The sequence below is a fragment of the Phocoena phocoena genome, chromosome 3, assembly GCF_963924675.1.
Source record: "Phocoena phocoena chromosome 3, mPhoPho1.1, whole genome shotgun sequence".
NCBI classification, from domain to species: Eukaryota; Metazoa; Chordata; class Mammalia; order Artiodactyla; family Phocoenidae; genus Phocoena; species Phocoena phocoena.
This window is the reverse complement of record NC_089221.1, coordinates 148,408,675-148,427,592: the sequence shown is the minus strand read 5'-3', so window position 1 is coordinate 148,427,592 and position 18,918 is coordinate 148,408,675. Positions and strand designations below refer to the sequence as shown.

Below are 18,918 nucleotides of genomic sequence, written 5' to 3'. Positions count from 1 at the left end.
ATTTCCAGGGCTGCCATAAGTATTATTTCCAACCAAGGCAATTTCTAAATTCCCAGAACCCTTGAGCTTGAAACCCCAAATAAAAATTCCCCAAGGGGTTGTACTCTTCCAGTCCAGTAGGGTTGAGGTATCTGGATAAAGGCACTTTCCCCCTGCTTCTAAACTCCTTATAAACCACAAGATTGATTCCCTATGAGGAATCAACAGGGAATTGTCACTTTTGCCTTTGAGAGATTCCAGGTTAAGTTTTGTGAGGCAGGTAACTTACCTCAGCGAGAGAACAGTGAGGCTGGCAGGCCTCAGCCAGGTCCATGGCCCTTACTCCTGTCACACATCTCTCCTGAAGAAATGGTATGTGATGCAGGTAATTATATAACTTACATAAATACAAATTATTTATACACACAGATTATCTTAGCTCACACTGCCATAACAAAATACCACAGACTGGGTGGCTTAAACAACAGAAGTTTATTTTCTTACAGTTTTGGAGCCTGGAAATCCAAGATCAGCTTTGCCAGCATGGCTGGGTTTTCGTGAAGTCTCTCTCTCTGGCTTGCGGATGGATGCCTTCTTGCTGTGTCCTCACATGGCAGAGAGAGAGAGGAGAGAAAAGGAGAGGGGGAGAGAGGGAGATGGGGAGGGGGAGAAAAGAAGGGAAGGAGACAGGGAGGGAGCAGTCTAGCATGTGAGCTCTCTGGTCTCTTCTTATAAGGGCACTAATCCCGCCATGAGGGCCCTACCCTCTTGACCTCATCTAAACCTATTTATCTCCTAAAGGCCCCATATCTCCAAATACCATCACACTGGGCATTAGGGCTTCAACATATGAATTTTGGGGGACACAATTCAGTATATAGCACAGATGTTTAATACAATGCTATTTATAATAGTGAAGATTAAGAGCAACCTAAGTGGCCAAAAATAGGGAAATGTTTAAATAAATTAGATAAACCATACTGTGGGATATTTTGTAGGAATTAAAATGATGATTGTAAAAGATGTTAATTCTTTGTATAAATGTTTACATTATAACGTTAAGAGGAGAGGGAGACAGGTTTCAGAATTGTGTATACAGGGTGAGCTAAACAATGCACAGGACAGAGCCTGACAGGAAATATATCTAAAATTCTGTGGTGGGATTAAGGCAGAGATTATTGTTATTAGTTTTATACGTTCATGCTGAAAAATTCAAACAATGCAGAAAGCCCGAAGTAGAAAGTGGCAAAATTGCTGCAGATCCCACTACTCAGTGAGAAGTATTAATATTCTGGAATAGTCTTCCAGGCACCTTTTGGTGCATGTGTCTTTACAGGCAGAGCGTTTTGTATACATGGAGTTTATAATCAAGGAGAAGTAATGAATGAATGATGCTGGTACCTTCACGGTATATCTCAGCCCTCTGTGCTTCTTACCTGTACTTCCTGGAATATGTTGCAGAATGAAAAGTGTCACCTCCTGGTAGAGCATGAAACCCAGAAGCTGAAGGCCCTGGATGAAAGCCATAACCAGAACCTAAAGGAATGGCGGGACAAGCTTCGGCCACGCAAAAAGGTAACCCTGGCTGGGCTCGTGGGCTCTGCTTCGTGTTGTGCCATCGGTGTCTGCCCGGGGTATGGATATAGATACAGATATGGATACGGTACAGATTTATGGATTTATTTGAAGGAACTGGCTCGCCCAGTTGTTGGGACTGTTAAGCCTGAAATCTGCAGGGCAGACTGCAGGCTGGAGAGCCAGGGAAGAGTTGATGTTGCAGCGCTGAGCCCCAGGGCAGTGTGGAGGCCCAATCCCTCTTTCTTTAGTGGGACCTCAGTCTTTCTCTTAAGGCCTGCAACTGAGTGAGGCCCAACCACATTTTGGAGGGTAAGCTGCTTTATTCAGTCTACTGAGTTAAATGTTAATCACATATAAAAAATTCCTTCACAGTGACATCTAGACTAGTGTTTGACCAAACACCTGGTTACCATGGCTTTGCCAGGTTGACAAATAAATTGACCATCACAGGGCCTCAGTGTGGTCATTTGTAAAGTGAAGATAATGAATATTGTATAGCGTTATGCAGAAAGCCACCAGCCCACGGTATAGGCCAAGGACGTACTCATGTCCTCCCACTCTCCTAAACTCTCTGAGGAGAGAGCTGCCCTAATTACCCTTGATCATGTGTCCTGAGCCCTGAGGTTTGTTCTGCCGTCGTACTTGAGCTCTACTTGCTGTAACTGTGATCTTCCCAGGAGGCAGTTGCCCACCTCAGCCATATAACGGCCTTGGGAGTCCTTGAATAGAGGCTTCCCTCCCTGTGCTAATGGAGCTTTCTAGCTGGAAGCTGGCCAGGGTCCCAGACCTTCCTGTTAATAGGCCCACGCTTATCTGTAACCACGCATGGTCCGCTAGGACTTTTGATACTTGACACTCAAATCAATTATACTCCTGCTGACACAAGCGAATCTGGCATCAGGAAATAGATGCTCACCTGGTTCTCTTACCTAGGGCTTCTGTACCCTTGGCACATCCTGAGAGTCTGAAAATGAATCATCATCTTGCCTCTAGCAACTGCCCAGATTGCTTCTTGGGGGTGCCTGGGCTTAGGGGAGGTGCCATAGTGTGTATTTGGAGAGCCATTGGATTTTGCTGGTGCGGGCTGCCTCTTTCCAGAATTCTTTGTAGAATCATCCCATCCTTAGTCACCTGGGTTGCTGCTGGAACACTGGCCCGGAGGTGGTGATTTGCATCCTGGAATAAACGTTCTTTTACACTCTTGCATTTCAGTCAGCAGCTTTGAGCTGCTGCCCATGTATGGGGGGGCAGGCGAGATGACTGTACATTGTGGAGTATTTTTAGAAAAATTCAGATTTCTTTCAGTAAGTATAGAATATCTTGTAAGGTCAATAAGGTGTTGCTTGGGTCATAGTTGACACAGAGTGTGGCCTCAGACAAGTCTTCCCTCCTGAACCTTGCTTTTTGGGGCCATAAGATGAAGATACCATTTCTTCCCTTAAAACAGGTGTTAGTACACTATTGCCCACGGGCCAAATCTGACCCACCACCTGTATTTGTAAATAAAGTTTTAATGGAACACAGCCATGCTCGTTCATTTACATATCGTCTCTGGCTGATTTTACACCAAACAGCAGTTGAGTAGTTGCAACAGAGACCTTAAGGTTTGCAAAGGCAAAAAAATTTACCATCTGGCCCTTTACAGAAAAAAGACTGCTGATTCCTGCCGTAGGTTTTATAGAGGAATATATAGGTTATATAGAGGTAAAACAGAGTAGTGCTTAAGAGCACAGGCTTTAAGGAAGGCAGACGTGGGAGAAAGTCCTAGCTCCCCCATTACTAGCTGTGAGACCGTGGGCAAGTTACTAAACCTCTCTGTGCTCAAAAAAGTGGTAGCTAGGGGCTTCCCTGGTGGCGCAGTGGTTGAGAGTCCGCCTGCCGATGCAGGGGACGCGGGTTCGTGCCCCGGTCCAGGAAGATCCCACATGCCGCGGAGCGGCTGGGCCCGTGAGCCATGGCCACTGAGCCTGCGCGTCCGGAGCCTGTGCTCCGCAAGGGGAGAGGCCACAGCAGTGAGAGGCCCGCGTATCGCAAAAAAACAAACAAACAAAAAGTAGCTATTATAATAAAATTGGTATTCTTATAGCAGAAGTTACAAACTGATGGCCCACAGGCTGAAACTGGCATATAGACGTTAGCTATGGCCAACATACAGCAATTCAAAAAATTGTTTTAAGTTGCCAGTTTTTTAAGTATAAGGAAATTTTACATAAAAATCTGGATTTCCAGTATCTTTTGAATATGGATATCTTACAACAGACTGGAAAAATTGGCATTGTGATTCAGTGTCCCTTCCCCATTTTTCCTTAGAGGTAGAGCTCACTAGAATTTAGTACTGTTGAAGGAATGAGAGCTTAAGGGGGTATCTAGTAATTAAGTTGTTTGTTGACACTATTTCAGGGCATCAAATAATAGTTTTAGGGGCTTCCCTGGTGGCGCAGTGGTTGAGAGTCCACCTGCCAATTTAGGGGATACGGGTTTGTGCCCCGGTCCGGGAAGATCCCACATGCCGCGGAGCGGCTGGGCCCGTGAGCCATGGCCGCTGAGCCTGCGCGTCCGGAGCCTGTGCTCCGCAACGGGAGAGGCCACGACAGTGAGAGGCCCGCGTACAAAAAAAAAAAAATAATAATAATAATAGTTTTAAAGAGAGAGACATAATAGAATGCTGGTCAAATCCTGTGAAAGTGGTTACTTCTATAGTGAAAGTAATAAAGAAGCCACACTTACTGAGTAACTCGTGTGCCAGGCTTTGCAGATGGTGGCACACAGTGTTTCAGAGCTTGAACTCTGAAGTTAGACCCATCTTGGCCCTGCTCCCAGCTAGCTGAATGACCTTGGGCAAGTGACCTAAGCTCTCTGAGCCTCAGTTTCTCCATCGTTAATGGGGATACTGGTATCTATCTCATAGGGTGAAGATTAAAATAAGATGTAATGGGGCTTCCCTGGTGGCACAGTGGTTGAGAGTCCGCCTGCCGATGAAGGGGACGTGGATTCGTGCCCCGGTCCGGGAAGATCCCACATGCCGCGGAGCGGCTGGGCCCGTGAGCCATGGCCGCTGAGCCTGCGCGTCCGGAGCCTGTGCTCCGCAACGGGAGAGGCCGCAACAGTGAGAGGCCCGTGTAACACAAAAAAAAAAAAAAAAAAAAAAAAAAAAAGATGTAATGCACTTAGCATAGTGTCTGACATGTAGGAAGTACTAAGTAATTATAGCCCATTAGTTTTTAATTTAATCTTTGCAGTAGCCCGGCCAGGCAGGTAGTGATATTGCCATTTTACACGAGAGGAAACAGGCTTGGAGAGGAAAGGTAGCATGCAGAGGCCCACCCAGCTGGTAATGGAGCTGAATCCTATTTGACTGTAAAGCCCCTGCTCTTTCCTCTGCACTCTGCTTCCTTTCTTAATTGAATAATTATTTATTTTTGGAGAACCCTCAAGAAATTTTTCTGGTAGGACACAATTTAGCTAGATAAACTTGCGTGTGCCCAAGGGAAGCTCCTGCAGTGCTTGTCGTCTAGATGCTCCCCTTGCAGTTATCTGATGTGCTTTTACAACGTAGAGAACCCCTGTCCTACCACAGATGTTCAGAATTAGAATCTCAGGGGGGTGGCATGACTGCATGTATATTTTGAAAAGAAGTCCCCTGATTTTGCAGGACGGTGCCCTGGTTAGGAACACCATGTAACTTGGGCATCTCTGTTTCCCCTGCTGTTAAACCTCTCAGGTTTTTCTCCATTCTTTTGGTTGTTTTCCTGCCAGCTGATTTGCATCTGCTTCTCCCTCACACCCCATCTAGACTGGCATTTCCCCAAAGCAGAGCCCTTGGTCCATAGGAAACTCCTGCGTGGCTGTGGCACGAGGAAGGAGGAGGTGGTACCTACCTTCTGGGTGATGGGCGCTGGGACAGGAGCGAGGGAAGACCAAGTTACCCGAGCATTGAGGCCTGGGAGGGGAAGTTCCAGAGAAGGCCACTTTGGTGGGGGTCCTGTGGTTGGGGAAGACTTGTGTCCTAAGGGATCCAAACGAGCTCCGTCTGCCCTCTGTCCTAGGCTCTGGAAGAAGAGCTGAACCAGAAGAAACGAGAGCAGGAGATGTTCTTCAAAATGAACGAGGAGGCAGAGTGCCTGAGCCCCACCACCCCAAACAAGGCCACCAAGTTCTTCCCCTACAGCTCTGCGGATGCTTCGTAACAGCCGCCCAGGGCTGTGGCTGGCAGGCCGGTGGGCCTCGGGGCCCTCCCATTCTCTGTGAACAAGTAACTCAGGAGCCCCTTCCCTCTTGCTTCCATGCCGGCTCGAATCCAGCCCCTTGCCTTGTGCCACCCCAGCTGTGCCTGACAGACCCACCCGGCATTTCTGACTCTCGCTGGTCGTGGAGGGCGAGGTTTTATGATGTGCCTGATACTAACGTGCATTCCATTTGAGCCCCAGGTTCCTTTGAGCTGTCAGCGACTTGGGCTGTTGGGGGGGCCAGGGACCAGGAGGAGTAGGGGTTCTGTGGCCTCGAGGCCCCTCCTGTTTGCCAAAACACCAGCTTTGCTGTCTGTGGGCACAAAGTGCTACTGCTGAAGTCACCGTGGGCGTGTCCTATTGTAATTGCCGATGGCTTTTCGGTCATTCCCTGCAGTGTCAGACCAAGAACCATGCCTTCTAACAGCCATTCTGGTTCCCAGTGGAGCCTGAGTCTGCAGCCAGCTGCTCCGGGGGTGCCCTCCTTCCTCCAGTTCCCCCAGTCTGCTTTCTTCTTGAGACAGCATCTACAGTGGTGGGATGGGGAGAGGCTGAACGCTTCACCCTGATCTCAAGTGTTTCGTGCCATCTCGTACTCTCCCTTCCTGCACATACATGCACGCATGCACGCGTGCGCGCACACACACACACACGCACACACACACACCCTTGGCCCCCTGGGCCTCTTGTGCCAGGTGGATTGGAACATGTTCGCTGCCTGGGCCTGTGCCACTGAACACGTGAGGGGAGCTGTTGGTATGGGCGTGCTGGGGGTTGGCACCAGAGGCACAGGCTGAACCGCCAGCCTGCGATTCCTTTGGGGCCTGCACGGGATCCTATGTTCAGGGATAAATTCCTCGCCGCACAAGACTTTCCCACCCCAGTCATTCTGTCTCACACTTGCCCACCCTGTCTGCAGGTGATACGGAATGGCTGCTTCCCTCTGCTCTGTGTCCCTCCTAGTTCAGAGTCCGGCCTCACACTTCACACAGAGGCTGGCAGTCACTGGAACTTCTGTTCAGGGAGAAAAAGCATCAGGGAGAAATGCAGTGCTTCCCGCCCCCAGGAACCTGGCAAAAGCAAAGCTTCTGTATCTCAGATGGAATGCTGGGCCTTTGGATGACTCAGCCGGCCTCCCACAGATTCTGATCCCCACAGGCTGCAGAGCGTAGATAACCCAATAAAAGCAAATGCTCAACCCAGCGTTCGGTTTATTTACAAAGAAAACTTTTTTTCACCTTTATGTCTAACTTGAAAAAAATATAAATAAATGGCTTCCTTAGGAAAATGCCTGCTTTAAAAAAACAAAGCGGAAAACTGAAGGTGATTCTGAGGAATCAAATGGGTGTACTGAGTCTGCGTACTATTTTGGTGGTGATGGGGTGGCTGACACACCCTGGGAGGACTTCCTCTTTCTTCACTCCTATAGGTAAGGGTTCAGTGCTTTGTCTTTCTAAAGCAATTCCCTGGAGTTTTCTGGGGACTGGTTGTAAATGGATCTTGGGAAAGTAGCGTAACCATTCAATAGGAAAAGGGACTTGGGGTTCCAAAGACTTACATATGCAGTAAAGATGCACTGGGGGCCGTGGGAAGGCACTGGTCCTCTTCGGTTAGTGAGCACTCAGCTTGCCTGCTTCACTATTTGACCCAGAAGGGACAATTTTCAGGTCTCACACAAATGAGACAAGTGAAACAGTTATGCCCTTTGATTCTCTTTGGTGCACAGGTGCTGGGAAAACGTGAACTAACAGTGTAACTACAGAACACAGACCCAGTTCCACCAGGCGAGGCCAGCATTGGCGAATGGTCAGGTGATGGCCAGTGGCAGGGCTGACTTGTGCTTTATTTACAATACTGCCTTTTGTAGCCTGGGGTGTGAGAATGACTATTAGGTGAAATGCCGGTTTCATGGTGTAGGTGAAAGTCTTTGATCATTTCCTTCTTTGGTTTGTCGTTCACATTGGAATCTCATTCAAGGAGCTGCTGCTTCCTGCTCAGTGCTGCCTTAGCCTTAACACCTCCCCTGTCCTTCCTGGATGGGGTCTGGTTGGGTCTCCCAGTCTCACAATTGAGCCAGCGTGCAATGCCCAACATTGAGAAGGCCCATGCAGTATTCTTTGTGTTCTGTGCTAATGTTTTCTCTGGAAGGGACGGACGGAACTGTTTCACATTTACAGTCAATTTTTAGCAGAGTAAATAGAACTAACTTATATTTTCCTCTTCATGAAGAATAGAAGTTATTTTTATGTAGTTTCCAAACTTTATATAAAAAACTTTTGTAAAATGTTCTCTTCAAAGTTAACTGCGAGAATGTAAATATGCTTCTAATAAAATAACAAGGTTGGAAACTCTTTGCATTTGGGTTTGTTCTCTTGGGTTCGGGTGGGAAAAGCAGGGCAGACTTAAACAAGAAAGGGTTTCCTATCTTCTGAGTACACTGGTGCCTCCCAGGTTGTACAGCAGGTGACACTGGGGTTTCTGTTCTGAAAGAAGTTACGCTTGGCTGTGTGTGTGTTTTCTCTACAGACATTTATATCATTCTCATTTAACAGTGAACATTTGACCCCAGGAGTTTTTACATGTTAACTTATTGAATCCTTTCAACAACCCACGAGGAAGACACTGTCATTCTCGTTTTATAGACAAGGAAACATGCTGGGTAAGGGGAGAGTCAGGCGAAAGCTCAGAGCACTGGTAAGTGCTGATAAAGTGCCTATGGCTTCAAAGTTTGAACTTCACTGTCTCCTCCACAGCTCCTCTCCTGCCAACTGCACCCATTTAGCAAGAGTCACACACACTTAACCACCAGCATCTCTGCCATGTTCAAAAGTGTCAGCCATGGGCTTCCCTGGTGGCACAGTGGTTAAGAATCCGCCTGCCAGTGCAGGGGACACGGGTTCGAGCCCTGGTCCGGGAAGATCCCACATGCCGCGGAACAACTAAGCCCGTGCGCCACAACTTCTGAGCCTGCGCTCTAGAGCCCACGAGCCACAACTGCTGAGCCCACGTGCCACAACAACTGAAGCCGCATGCCTAGGGCCTGTGCTCCGCAACAAGAGTAGCCACCGCGATGAGAATCCCGCGCACCGCAACGAAGAGCAGCCCCCGCTCGCCGCAACTGGAGAAAGCCTGCGCACAGCAAAGACCCAGTGCAGCCCCCAAAAAAGTGTCAGCCATGCCTCTAAAACCTCATTCAGGGGTTCTTAACCTGGAGTCCATGGACCCCCCCTCAAACACACACAAGGGATCCATGGGTAGAATTCAGGGTATCTTTGTACCTGGATGGGAAATATTTGGTCTTTTCACTAACCTCTAACTGAAACTCAGCATTTCCTTTCCTTATGGGTATAGGCAACAAACTCTAATATTATTAGCAGTACTTGTGACTATGTCAGCAGTAGAAATCACAGAGACTGCATCTCACGTTACAGCTGTTGCAGACATCTTCAATTATCGTTTTCGTTCATCATTTAATTATAGTAGTTATTGGACCTACTACTAGATCTTGTTATTTAATGAGATACAAATATAATACATATGACATATATCACACATAGTATATATATTTTCTAATATTTTGACACCTCTATTTCATTATGACTGCTTTCACTTGTAATCTATGTGCTTTATACTGTGCATTTGAAAATACTATTCTGAGAAGGGGTTTATATTGTTTGTGGAATGCCTTAAGAACCCCTCCTCTGTCTGTAGCCCTGAGTTGTCACTGGCCTAGAAACTTTCCTGTCACTGTCCAAGAAACCTTCTCACCAGCAGGTGGCAGTCCACTGTCACAGTGTCCCAAAGGTCTGTGAACTCGATGTGTCTGGGGGGGATGCAGGCGGATAAGCAGCTGGCATGCCTCCCATTAAGGAGTAGAAATTGACTGAGGTTCCCAGGGAAAAAGGTTCATTCGACTGGTGGAAAAGACACTGCATTAGGGGATGCGTGGCACTTTTCCCAAGTTCCCATGAGATTTCCCATGAGATCCTTCCACATTAATTGACAACTCTTAAACGCCAAGTGTTAGAGACGCTGAAATGAATAAGACATTGACACTGGCTTCAAAATGCTTGTCCTCCTGGGGAAACAGACCTGGTGAAGCAGCGTGTTAGTTCAGGCTGATGTAGCCTGGGAGAATCAGGGAAGGCTTCCCAGTGGAGGTGATGCCGAGTCTAGGAGGACAAACTTGTATGTGCCAAAACACATGCATTCAGAGACTGGGCTATAGTTGAGAGTGAATGGTTTATGGGCCATGAGGCTGAGAAAAGGACAGGGCCAGACCGGCATTCCAGGCTCAGGCTGACCTTTACTGCCCCGAGAGCAGTACGAAGTCTGGGAAAGAGTTTACTCAGAGGAAGGACAGTTGAAATCATGAGCGTCGCAATCCAAGAGATGGGCCGAGAAGAACAGAGACAAAATCAAATGGGAATATTGGCTCACAAAGGTTGGAGACTTTAGGAAGGAAAGGGCAGACTGCAGGCTTCATGAGGGCAGGGAGTAAGACCTTAGCTGACCCCTAAACACCCAGAATCCAGCACGCTGCAACACCAAGATACGCAGTCTGGGCTTCTCGTGCCATAAAGGGAGCAGTAGGGATCTGGGGGCTATAGAATGGATGTATATTAACTCACTGTGCTACCATGGGTGTTCACTAGGTCTGATTAACAAGTATGTCTTTAGTTAAAAATGAAACAGAGAACTTTCAATTCCAGTGATGGCAGACTAGGTCATCCTGATCAGTCCTGACACGGAGGACGATTAGAAAATCTGGACAAAAATACTGAACATGAGACAGGCTGGGACCTGGGACCCTTTGCTGCAGTGCTTGCACCTGGGCAAATGTCTCTTCGAGCAACAGAACACAAAGAAACTACAAGGGACTAAAAACAACTGCGTGCCTGCGCAGATGGGGCAAGTTATGCGCAACGGGATACAAAGAGGCCAAAAGAACCCAATCCTCATTTCTGAAGAGCTGGGAGCAAAAGCAGGGTACGATGCATGCCCCCTCCACACAGCACCACCAAAGGGCTGGGCACACCACCTAAGCCACCCCTCCAGGCTGGTCCTTGGACACACCCCTACCCTCACCCCATATAAGGAACCAGCTCATGCCCACGCCCCCTTCCCTGGGAAGGGAAAATTTCACCTTGCCTGAATTTCTTGTCTAGCCTCTTAACAATATCTATTGATTAAGGAGGCCAAGAACCCTGGTTGGTAACAGATTTATGGCACCCAATGTGGGGCAGTTGTCCCCTTCCCGGGAGGGGATCTGGGCACCTCTGGGACCACCGAATGCAGCTTCCCCATGGGTGACAAGTGGCCACCTGAACGTCTTGTTTCAGCATCACCATGTTGGTAAGTCTGCCTTCCTGGCCCCTGGGGGCCTCAGTACCCTCAATTCAGGCAATGCTTTCCCCCTCTCCCTTGTCCCTTTCCCTCTCCTGATAGCTCTCTACCTCTCCTCTCTCTGTCCTCTCCTACTTCTGGCCTATCCTTCCGCGTGGACGTCAGGCAGCTACAGCATCACTCCTCTCAGCTTGTGAGACCATGCTCCCTCTGGCCGGCAATGGCTCACCTTGACAGGTGACAAGCAGAGGCGGGAGAGGCTCGCCTCACACCGTGCAAATCCTGGTCCAGCGGGCTCTCTCTGCAGGGAGATTTATGAGAGTGATAGAGGCTCAAACCTCATACTGTGTAGTGGCTGGAAGTCCTATTGTCCTGTTTATTCTCACCTTTATTTTCCTGCTGTCTCTCTCTTTTTCAGTCTTTTCTGTTCCTCCCTTTATCTCTCCCTTGATCCTTATACCTGCACTCCGGTCCCCTTTATCCTGAAAACTTCTTGTTCGTGTCTTTAAGTTTTTGTCATTGGTATCTTTGTTTTATCTGTCCAATAGCTCCTGCAAGTCTCCGCCGACATTGTGGGCACAGTGGAGCACTTAAGCCTTGAAATACAAACACAGCCCACATCGCCCAAGACTCCAGCCTTGGGCTACTTACTGGGATTTTAAAGAAAAACAGGCAGTGGGGGTGGGGCGGGGAGAGGAGCTTGCATCTTTCTCCTCTGCCTTTGCAACGTAACTATTCTATCTGAACTCAAGGAGTTTGCATTTCTCTCCTCTGCTTCTGCAATGTAACTATTCTGCCTGGGCTCTCAGGAACTACCTGATCTATCTGTAGCCCCCCAAATTGAGAAGAGAAAAAAAAAGAGGTCTTTTAAATTCAAGTGGGGTGGGAATGTAAATTGGTATAACCATTATGGAGAACAGTATGGAGATTCCTTAAAAAACTAAATATAGAACTACCATATGATCCAGCAAGCCCGCTCCTGGGCATATATCCGTAGAAAACCGTAATTCAAAAAGATACATGCACCCCAATGCACCACTATTTACAACAGCCAAGACATGGAAGCAACCTAAATGTCCATCGGCAGAGGAATGGATGAAGAAGATGTGGTACACATATACACAACAGAATATTACTCAGCCATAAAAAAGAATGAAATAATGCCATTTGCAGCAACATGGATGGACCTAGAGATTATCATACTGGTGAAGTAAGTCAGAGAAAGACAAATATCACATGATACCACTTATATGTGGAATCCACACAAAAAAAATGATACAAATGAACTTACTTACAAAACAGAAACAGACTCACAGATCTAGAAATCAAATTTATGGTTACCAAAGGGGAAACCTGGAGGGAAGTGATAAATTAGGAGATTGGGAGTAACATATACACAATACTATATATAAAATAGATAAACAACAGGATCTACTGTATAGCACAGGGAACTCTACTCAATATTCTGTAATAACCTATATGGGAAAAGAATCTGAAAAAGAATGGATATATATATATTGGGTTGGCCAAAATGTTGGGTTTTTCTGTAATATATGTATACTTTTCCCAATATATGTATAACTGATTCACTTTGTTGTACACCTGAAACTAACACAGCATTGTGAATCAACTATACTCCAATACAAATTTTAAAAAAATTTTAAAAATAGGAGGACGAGGGGAAGATGGTGGATGAGTAAGACGCAGAGATCACCTTCCTCCCCACAGATACACCAGAAATACATCTACACGTGGAACAACTCCTACAGAACACCTACTGAATGCTGGAAGAAGACCTCAGACCTCCCAAAAGGCAAGAAACTCCCTACGTACCTGGGTAGGGAAAAAGAAAAAACAGAGACAAAAGAATAGGGACGGGACTTGCACCAGTGGGAGGGAGCTGTGAAGGAGGAAAGGTTACCACACACTAGGAAGCCACTTCGCGGGCGGAGACTGCAGGTGGCGGAGGGGGGAAGCTTCGGAGCCGTGGAGGAGAGCGCAGCAACAGGCGTGCGGACGGCAAAGCGGGGAGATCCCCGCACAGAGGATCGGTGCCGACACTCACCAGCCCGAGAGGCTTGTCTGCTCCCCCGCCGGAATGGGCAGGGCTGGGAGCTGAGACTCGGGCTTCGGTTGGAGCGCAGGGAGAGGACTGGGGTTGGCGGCCTGAACACAGCCTGAAGGAGTTAGTGCACCACGGAGAGCCGGGAGGGAGTCCGGGAAAAGGTCTGGAGTTGCCGAAAAGGCAAGAGACTTTTTCTTCCCTCTTTATTTCCTGGTGCTCGAGGAGAGGGGATTAAGAGCGCTGCTTAAAGGAGCTCCAGAGAGGGGCGTGAGCCGCGGCTAAAAGCATGGACCCCAGAGACGGGCGGGAGACGCTAAGGCTGCTGCTGCCGCCACCAAGGGGCTTGTGTGCGAGCACAGGTCACTATCCACACCCCTCTTCCGGGGAGCCTGTGCAGCCCGCCACTGCCAGGGTCCCGGGATCCAGGGACAACTTCCCCGGGAGAACGCACGGTGAGCCTCAGGCTGGTGCGAGGTCACGCCGGCCTCTGCTGCCGCAGGCTCGCCCCGCACTCCGTGCCCCTCCCTCCCCCGGGCCTGAGTGAGCCAGAGCCCCCACATCGGCGGCTCCTTTAACCCCGTCCTGTCTGAGAGGAAAAACAGACGCCCTCCAGCGACCTACACGCAGAGGCGGGCCAAATCCAAAGCTGAGCCCCTGGGAGCTGTGAGAACAAGAAAGAGAAAGGGAAATCTCTCCCAGCAGCCTCAGGAGCAGCGGATTAAAGCTCCACAATCAACTTGATGTACCTGCATCTGTGGAATACCTGAATAGACAAGGAATCATCCCAAATTAAGGAGGTGAGCTTCGAGAGCAAGATTTATGATTTTTTCCCCTTTTCCTCTTTTTGTGAGTGTATATGTATATGCTTCTGTGTGACATTTTGTCTGTATAGCTTTGCTTCCACAATTTGTCCTAAGGTTCTATCGGTCCGTTTTTTTTTAAATTTTTGTTTCTTAATAATTATTTTTTAATTTAATAACTTTACATTTTATTTTATTTTACTTTATCTTCTTTCTTTCTTTCTCTTTTCCTTCCTTCCCCCCACTGTCCCTCCCTCCCTCCCTTTCTTGCTTTCTTTCCTTCTTTGTTTCCTCTTTTCTTCTTTCTTCCTTCCTTCCTTCCTTCCTTCCTTTCTTTCTTTCTTACTTTCTTTCTTTCTTTCTTCCTACTTCTACTAATTCTTTCCCTCTACTACTTCTCCCTTTTATTCTGAGCCGTGTGGATGAAAGGCTCTTGGTGCTGCAGCCAGGAGTCAGTGCTGTGCCTCTGAGGTGGGAGAGCCAACTTCAGGACACTGGTCAAAAAGAGACCTCCCAGCTCCACATAATATCAAATGGCGAAAATCTCCCAGAGATCTCCATCTCAACACAAGCACCCAGCTACACTCAACGACCAGCAAGGTACAGTGCTGGACACCCTATGCCAAACAACTAGCAAAAAAGGAACACAACCCCATCCATTAGCAGAGAGGCTGCCTAAAATCATAATAAGTCCACAGACACCCCAAAACACACCACCAGACGTGGACCTGCCCACCAGAGAGACAAGATCCAGCCTCATCCACCAGAACACAGGCGCTAGTCCCCTCCACCAGGAAGCCTACACAACCCACTGAACCAACCTTAGCCACTGGGGACAGACACCGAAAACAACGGGAACTACGAACCTGCAGCCTGCAAAAAGGAGACCCCAAACACAGTAAGATAGGCAAAATGAGAAGACAGAAAAACACACCACAGATGAAGGAGCAAGATAAAAACCCACCAGACCTAACAAATGAAGAGGAAATAGGCAGTCTACCTGAAAAACAATTCAGAATAATGACAGTAAAGATGATCCAAAATCTTGGAAATAGAATAGACAAAATGCAAGAAACATTTAACAAGGACCTAGAACTAAAGATGAAACAAACAATGATGAACAACACAATAAATGAAATGAAAAATACTCTAGATGGGATCAATAGCAGAATAACAGACAGAAGAATGGATAAGTAACCTGGAAGATAAAATAGTGGAAATAACGACTGCAGAGCAGAATAAAGAAAAAAGAATGAAAAGAACTGAGGACAGTCTCAGAGACCTCTGGGACAACATAAAATGCACCAACATTCGAATTATAGGGGTTCCAGAAGAAGAAGAGAAAAAGAAAGGGACTGAGAAAATATTTGAAGAGATTATAGTTGAAAACTTCCCTAACATGGGGAAGGAAATAGTCAATCAAGTCCAGGAAGCACAGAGAGTCCCATACAGGATAAATCCAAGGAGAAATATGCCAAGACACATATTAATCAAACTGTCAAAAATTAAATACAAAGAAAGCATATTAAAAGCAGCAAGGAAAAAACAACAAATAACACACAAGGGAATCCCCATAAGGTTAACAGCTGATCTCTCAGCAGAAATTCTGCAAGCCAGAAGGGAGTGGCAGGACATATTAAAAGAGATGAAGGAGAAAAACCTGCAACCAAGATTACTCTACCCAGCAAGGATCTCATTCAGATGTGATGGAGAAATTAAAACCTTTACAGACAAGCAAAAGCTGAGAGTGTTCAGCACCACCAAACCAGCTTCACAACAAATGCTAAAGGAACTTCTTTAGGCAAGAAACACAAGAGAAGGAAAAAGACCTACAATAACGAACCCAAAACAATTAAGAAAATGGGAATAGGAAGATATATATCGATAATAACCTTAAATGTAAATGGACTAAATGCTCCCACCAAAAGACACAGATTGGCTGAATGGATACAAAAACAAGACCCATATATACGCTGTCTAAAAGAGACCCACTTCAGACTTAGAGACACATACAGACTGAAAGTAAGGGGATGGAAAAAGATATTCCATGCAAATGGAAACCAAAAGAAAGCTGGAGTAGCAATTCTCATATCAGACAAAATAGACTTTAAAATAAAGACTATTACAAGAGACAAAGAAGGACACTACATAATGATCAAGGGATCAATCCAAGAAGAAGATATAACAATTGTAAATATTTATGCACCCAACATAGGAGCACCTCAATATATAAGGCAAATACTAACAGCCATAAAAGGGGAAATTGACAGTAACACATTCATAGTAGGGGACTTTAACACCCCACTTTCACCAATGGACAGATCATCCAAAATGAAAATAAATAAGGAAACAAAAGCTTTAAATGATACATTAAACAAGATGGACTTAATTGATATTTATAGGACACTCCATCCAAAAACAACAGAATACACATTTTTCTCAAGTGCTCATGGAACACTCTCCAGGATAGATCATATCTTGGGTCACAAATCAAGCCTTGATAAATTTAAGAAAATTGAAATTGTATCAAGTATCTTTTCCGACCACAACGCTATGAGACTAGGTATCAATTACAGGAAAAGATCTGTAAAAAATACAAACACATGGAGGCTAAACAATACACTACTTAATAATGAAGGGATCACTGAAGAAATCAAAGAGGAAATCAAAAAATACCTAGAAACAAATGACAATGGAGACACGACGACCCAAAACCTATGGGATGCAGCAAAGGCAGTTCTAAGAGGGAAGTTTATAGCAATACAAGCCCACCTTAAGAAACAGGAAACATCTCGAATAAACAACCTAACCTTGCACCTCAAGCAATTAGAGAAAGAAGAACAAAAAAACCACAGAGTTAGCAGAAGGAAAGAAATCATAAAACTCAGATCAGAAATAAATGAAAAAGAAATGAAGGAAACGACAGCAAAGATCAATAAAACTAATAGCTGGTTCTTTGAGAAGATAAACAAAATTGATAAACCATTAGCCAGACTCATCAAGAAAAAAAGGGAGAAGACTCAAATCAATAGAATTAGAAATGAAAAAGGAGAAGTAACAACTGACACTGCAGAATTACAAAAGATCATGAGAGATTACTACAAGCAACTCTATGCCAATAAAATGGACAACCTGGAAGAAATGGACAAATTCTTAGAAATGCACAACCTGCCAAGACTGAATCAGGAAGAAATAGAAAATATGAACGGACCAATCACAAGCACTGAAATTGAAACTGTGATTAAAAATCTTCCAACAAACAAAAGCCCAGGACCAGATGGCTTCACAGGCGAATTCTATCAAACATTTAGAGAAGAGCTAACACCTATCCTTCTCAAACTCTTCCAAAATATAGCAGAGGGAGGAACACTGCCAAACTCATTCTACGAGGCCACCATCACCTTGATACCAAAACCAGACAAGGATGTCACAAAGAAAGAAAACTACAGGCCAATATCACTGATGAACATAGATGCAAAAATCCTCAACAAAATACTAGCAAACAGAATCCAACAGCACATTAAAAGGATCATACACCATGATCAAGTGGGGTTTATTCCAGGAATGCAAGGATTCTTCAATACACCCAAATCAATCAACGTGATACACCATATTAACAAATTGAAGAGGACAAACCATATGATTATCTCAATACATGCAGAGAAAGCTTTCGACAAAATTCAACACCCATTTATGATAAAAACCCTGCAGAAAGTAGGCATAGAGGGAACTTTCCTCAACATAATAAAGGCCGTATATGACAAACCCACAGCCAACATCATCCTCAATGGTGAAAAACTGAAAGCATTTCCACTAAGATCAGGAACAAGACAAGGTTGCCCACTCTCACCACCATTATTCAACATTGTTTTGGAAGTTTTAGCCACAGCAATCAGAGAAGAGAAGGAAATAAAAGGAATCCAAATCGGAAAAGAAGAAGTAGAGTTGTCAGTGTTTGCAGATGACATGATACTATACATAGAGAATCCTAAAGATGCTACCAGAAAACTACTAGAGCTAATCAATGAATTTGGTAAAGTTGCAGGATACAAAACTAATGCACAGAAATCTCTGGCATTCCTATACACTAATGATGAAAAAACTGAAAGTGAAATCAAGAAAACACTCCCATGTACCATTGCAACAAAAAGAATAAAATATCTAGGAATAAACCTACCTAAGGAGACAAAAGACCTGTATGCAGAAAATTATAAGACACTGATGAAAGAAATTAAAGATGATACAAATAGATGGAGAGATATACCATGTTCTTGGATTGGAAGAATCAACATTGTGAAAATGACTCTACTACCCAAAGCAATCTACAGATTCAATGCAATCCCTATCAAACTACCAATGGCATTTTTCACAGAACTAGAACAAAACATTTCACAATTTGTATGGAAACACTAAAGACCCCGAATAGCCAAAGCAATGTTGAGAATGAAAAACGGAGCTGGAGGAATCAGGCTCCCCAACTTCAGACTATACTACAAAGCTACAGTAATCAAGACAGTATGGTACTGGCACAAAAACAGAAAGATCAATGGAACAGGATAGAAAGCGCAGAGAAAAACCCATGCACATATGGTCACCATATCTTTGATAAAGGAGGCAGGAATGTACTGTGGAGAAAGGACAGCCTCTTCAATAAGTGGTGCTGGGAAAACTGGACAGGTACATGTAAAAGCATGAGATTAGATCACTCCCTAACACCATACACAAAAATAAGCTCAAAATGGATTAAAGACCTAAATGTAAAGCCAGAAACTATCAAAGTCTTAGAGGAAAACATAGGCAGAACACTCTATGACATAAATCACAGCAAGATCCTTTTTGACTCACCTCCTAGAGAAATGGAAATAAAAGCAAAAATAAACAAATCGGACCTAATGAAACTTCAAAGCTTTTGCACAGCAAAGGA

General features: G+C 45.5%; 1 protein-coding gene across 1 annotated transcript in view; it reads left to right on the top strand.

Moving 5' to 3' along the window:
* STK10 (serine/threonine kinase 10) overlaps positions 1-5,760 on the top strand; it is a 118,563-nt gene extending 112,803 nt beyond the window's left edge. The window contains exons 18-19 of the mRNA XM_065873917.1: positions 1,441-1,554; positions 5,604-5,760. Of these exons, the coding sequence (XP_065729989.1) occupies positions 1,441-1,554; positions 5,604-5,744 (255 nt within the window). The 3' untranslated portion in view covers positions 5,745-5,760. The remainder of the gene's footprint in view (positions 1-1,440; positions 1,555-5,603) is intronic.
* Positions 5,761-18,918: the final 13,158 nt, after the last annotated feature.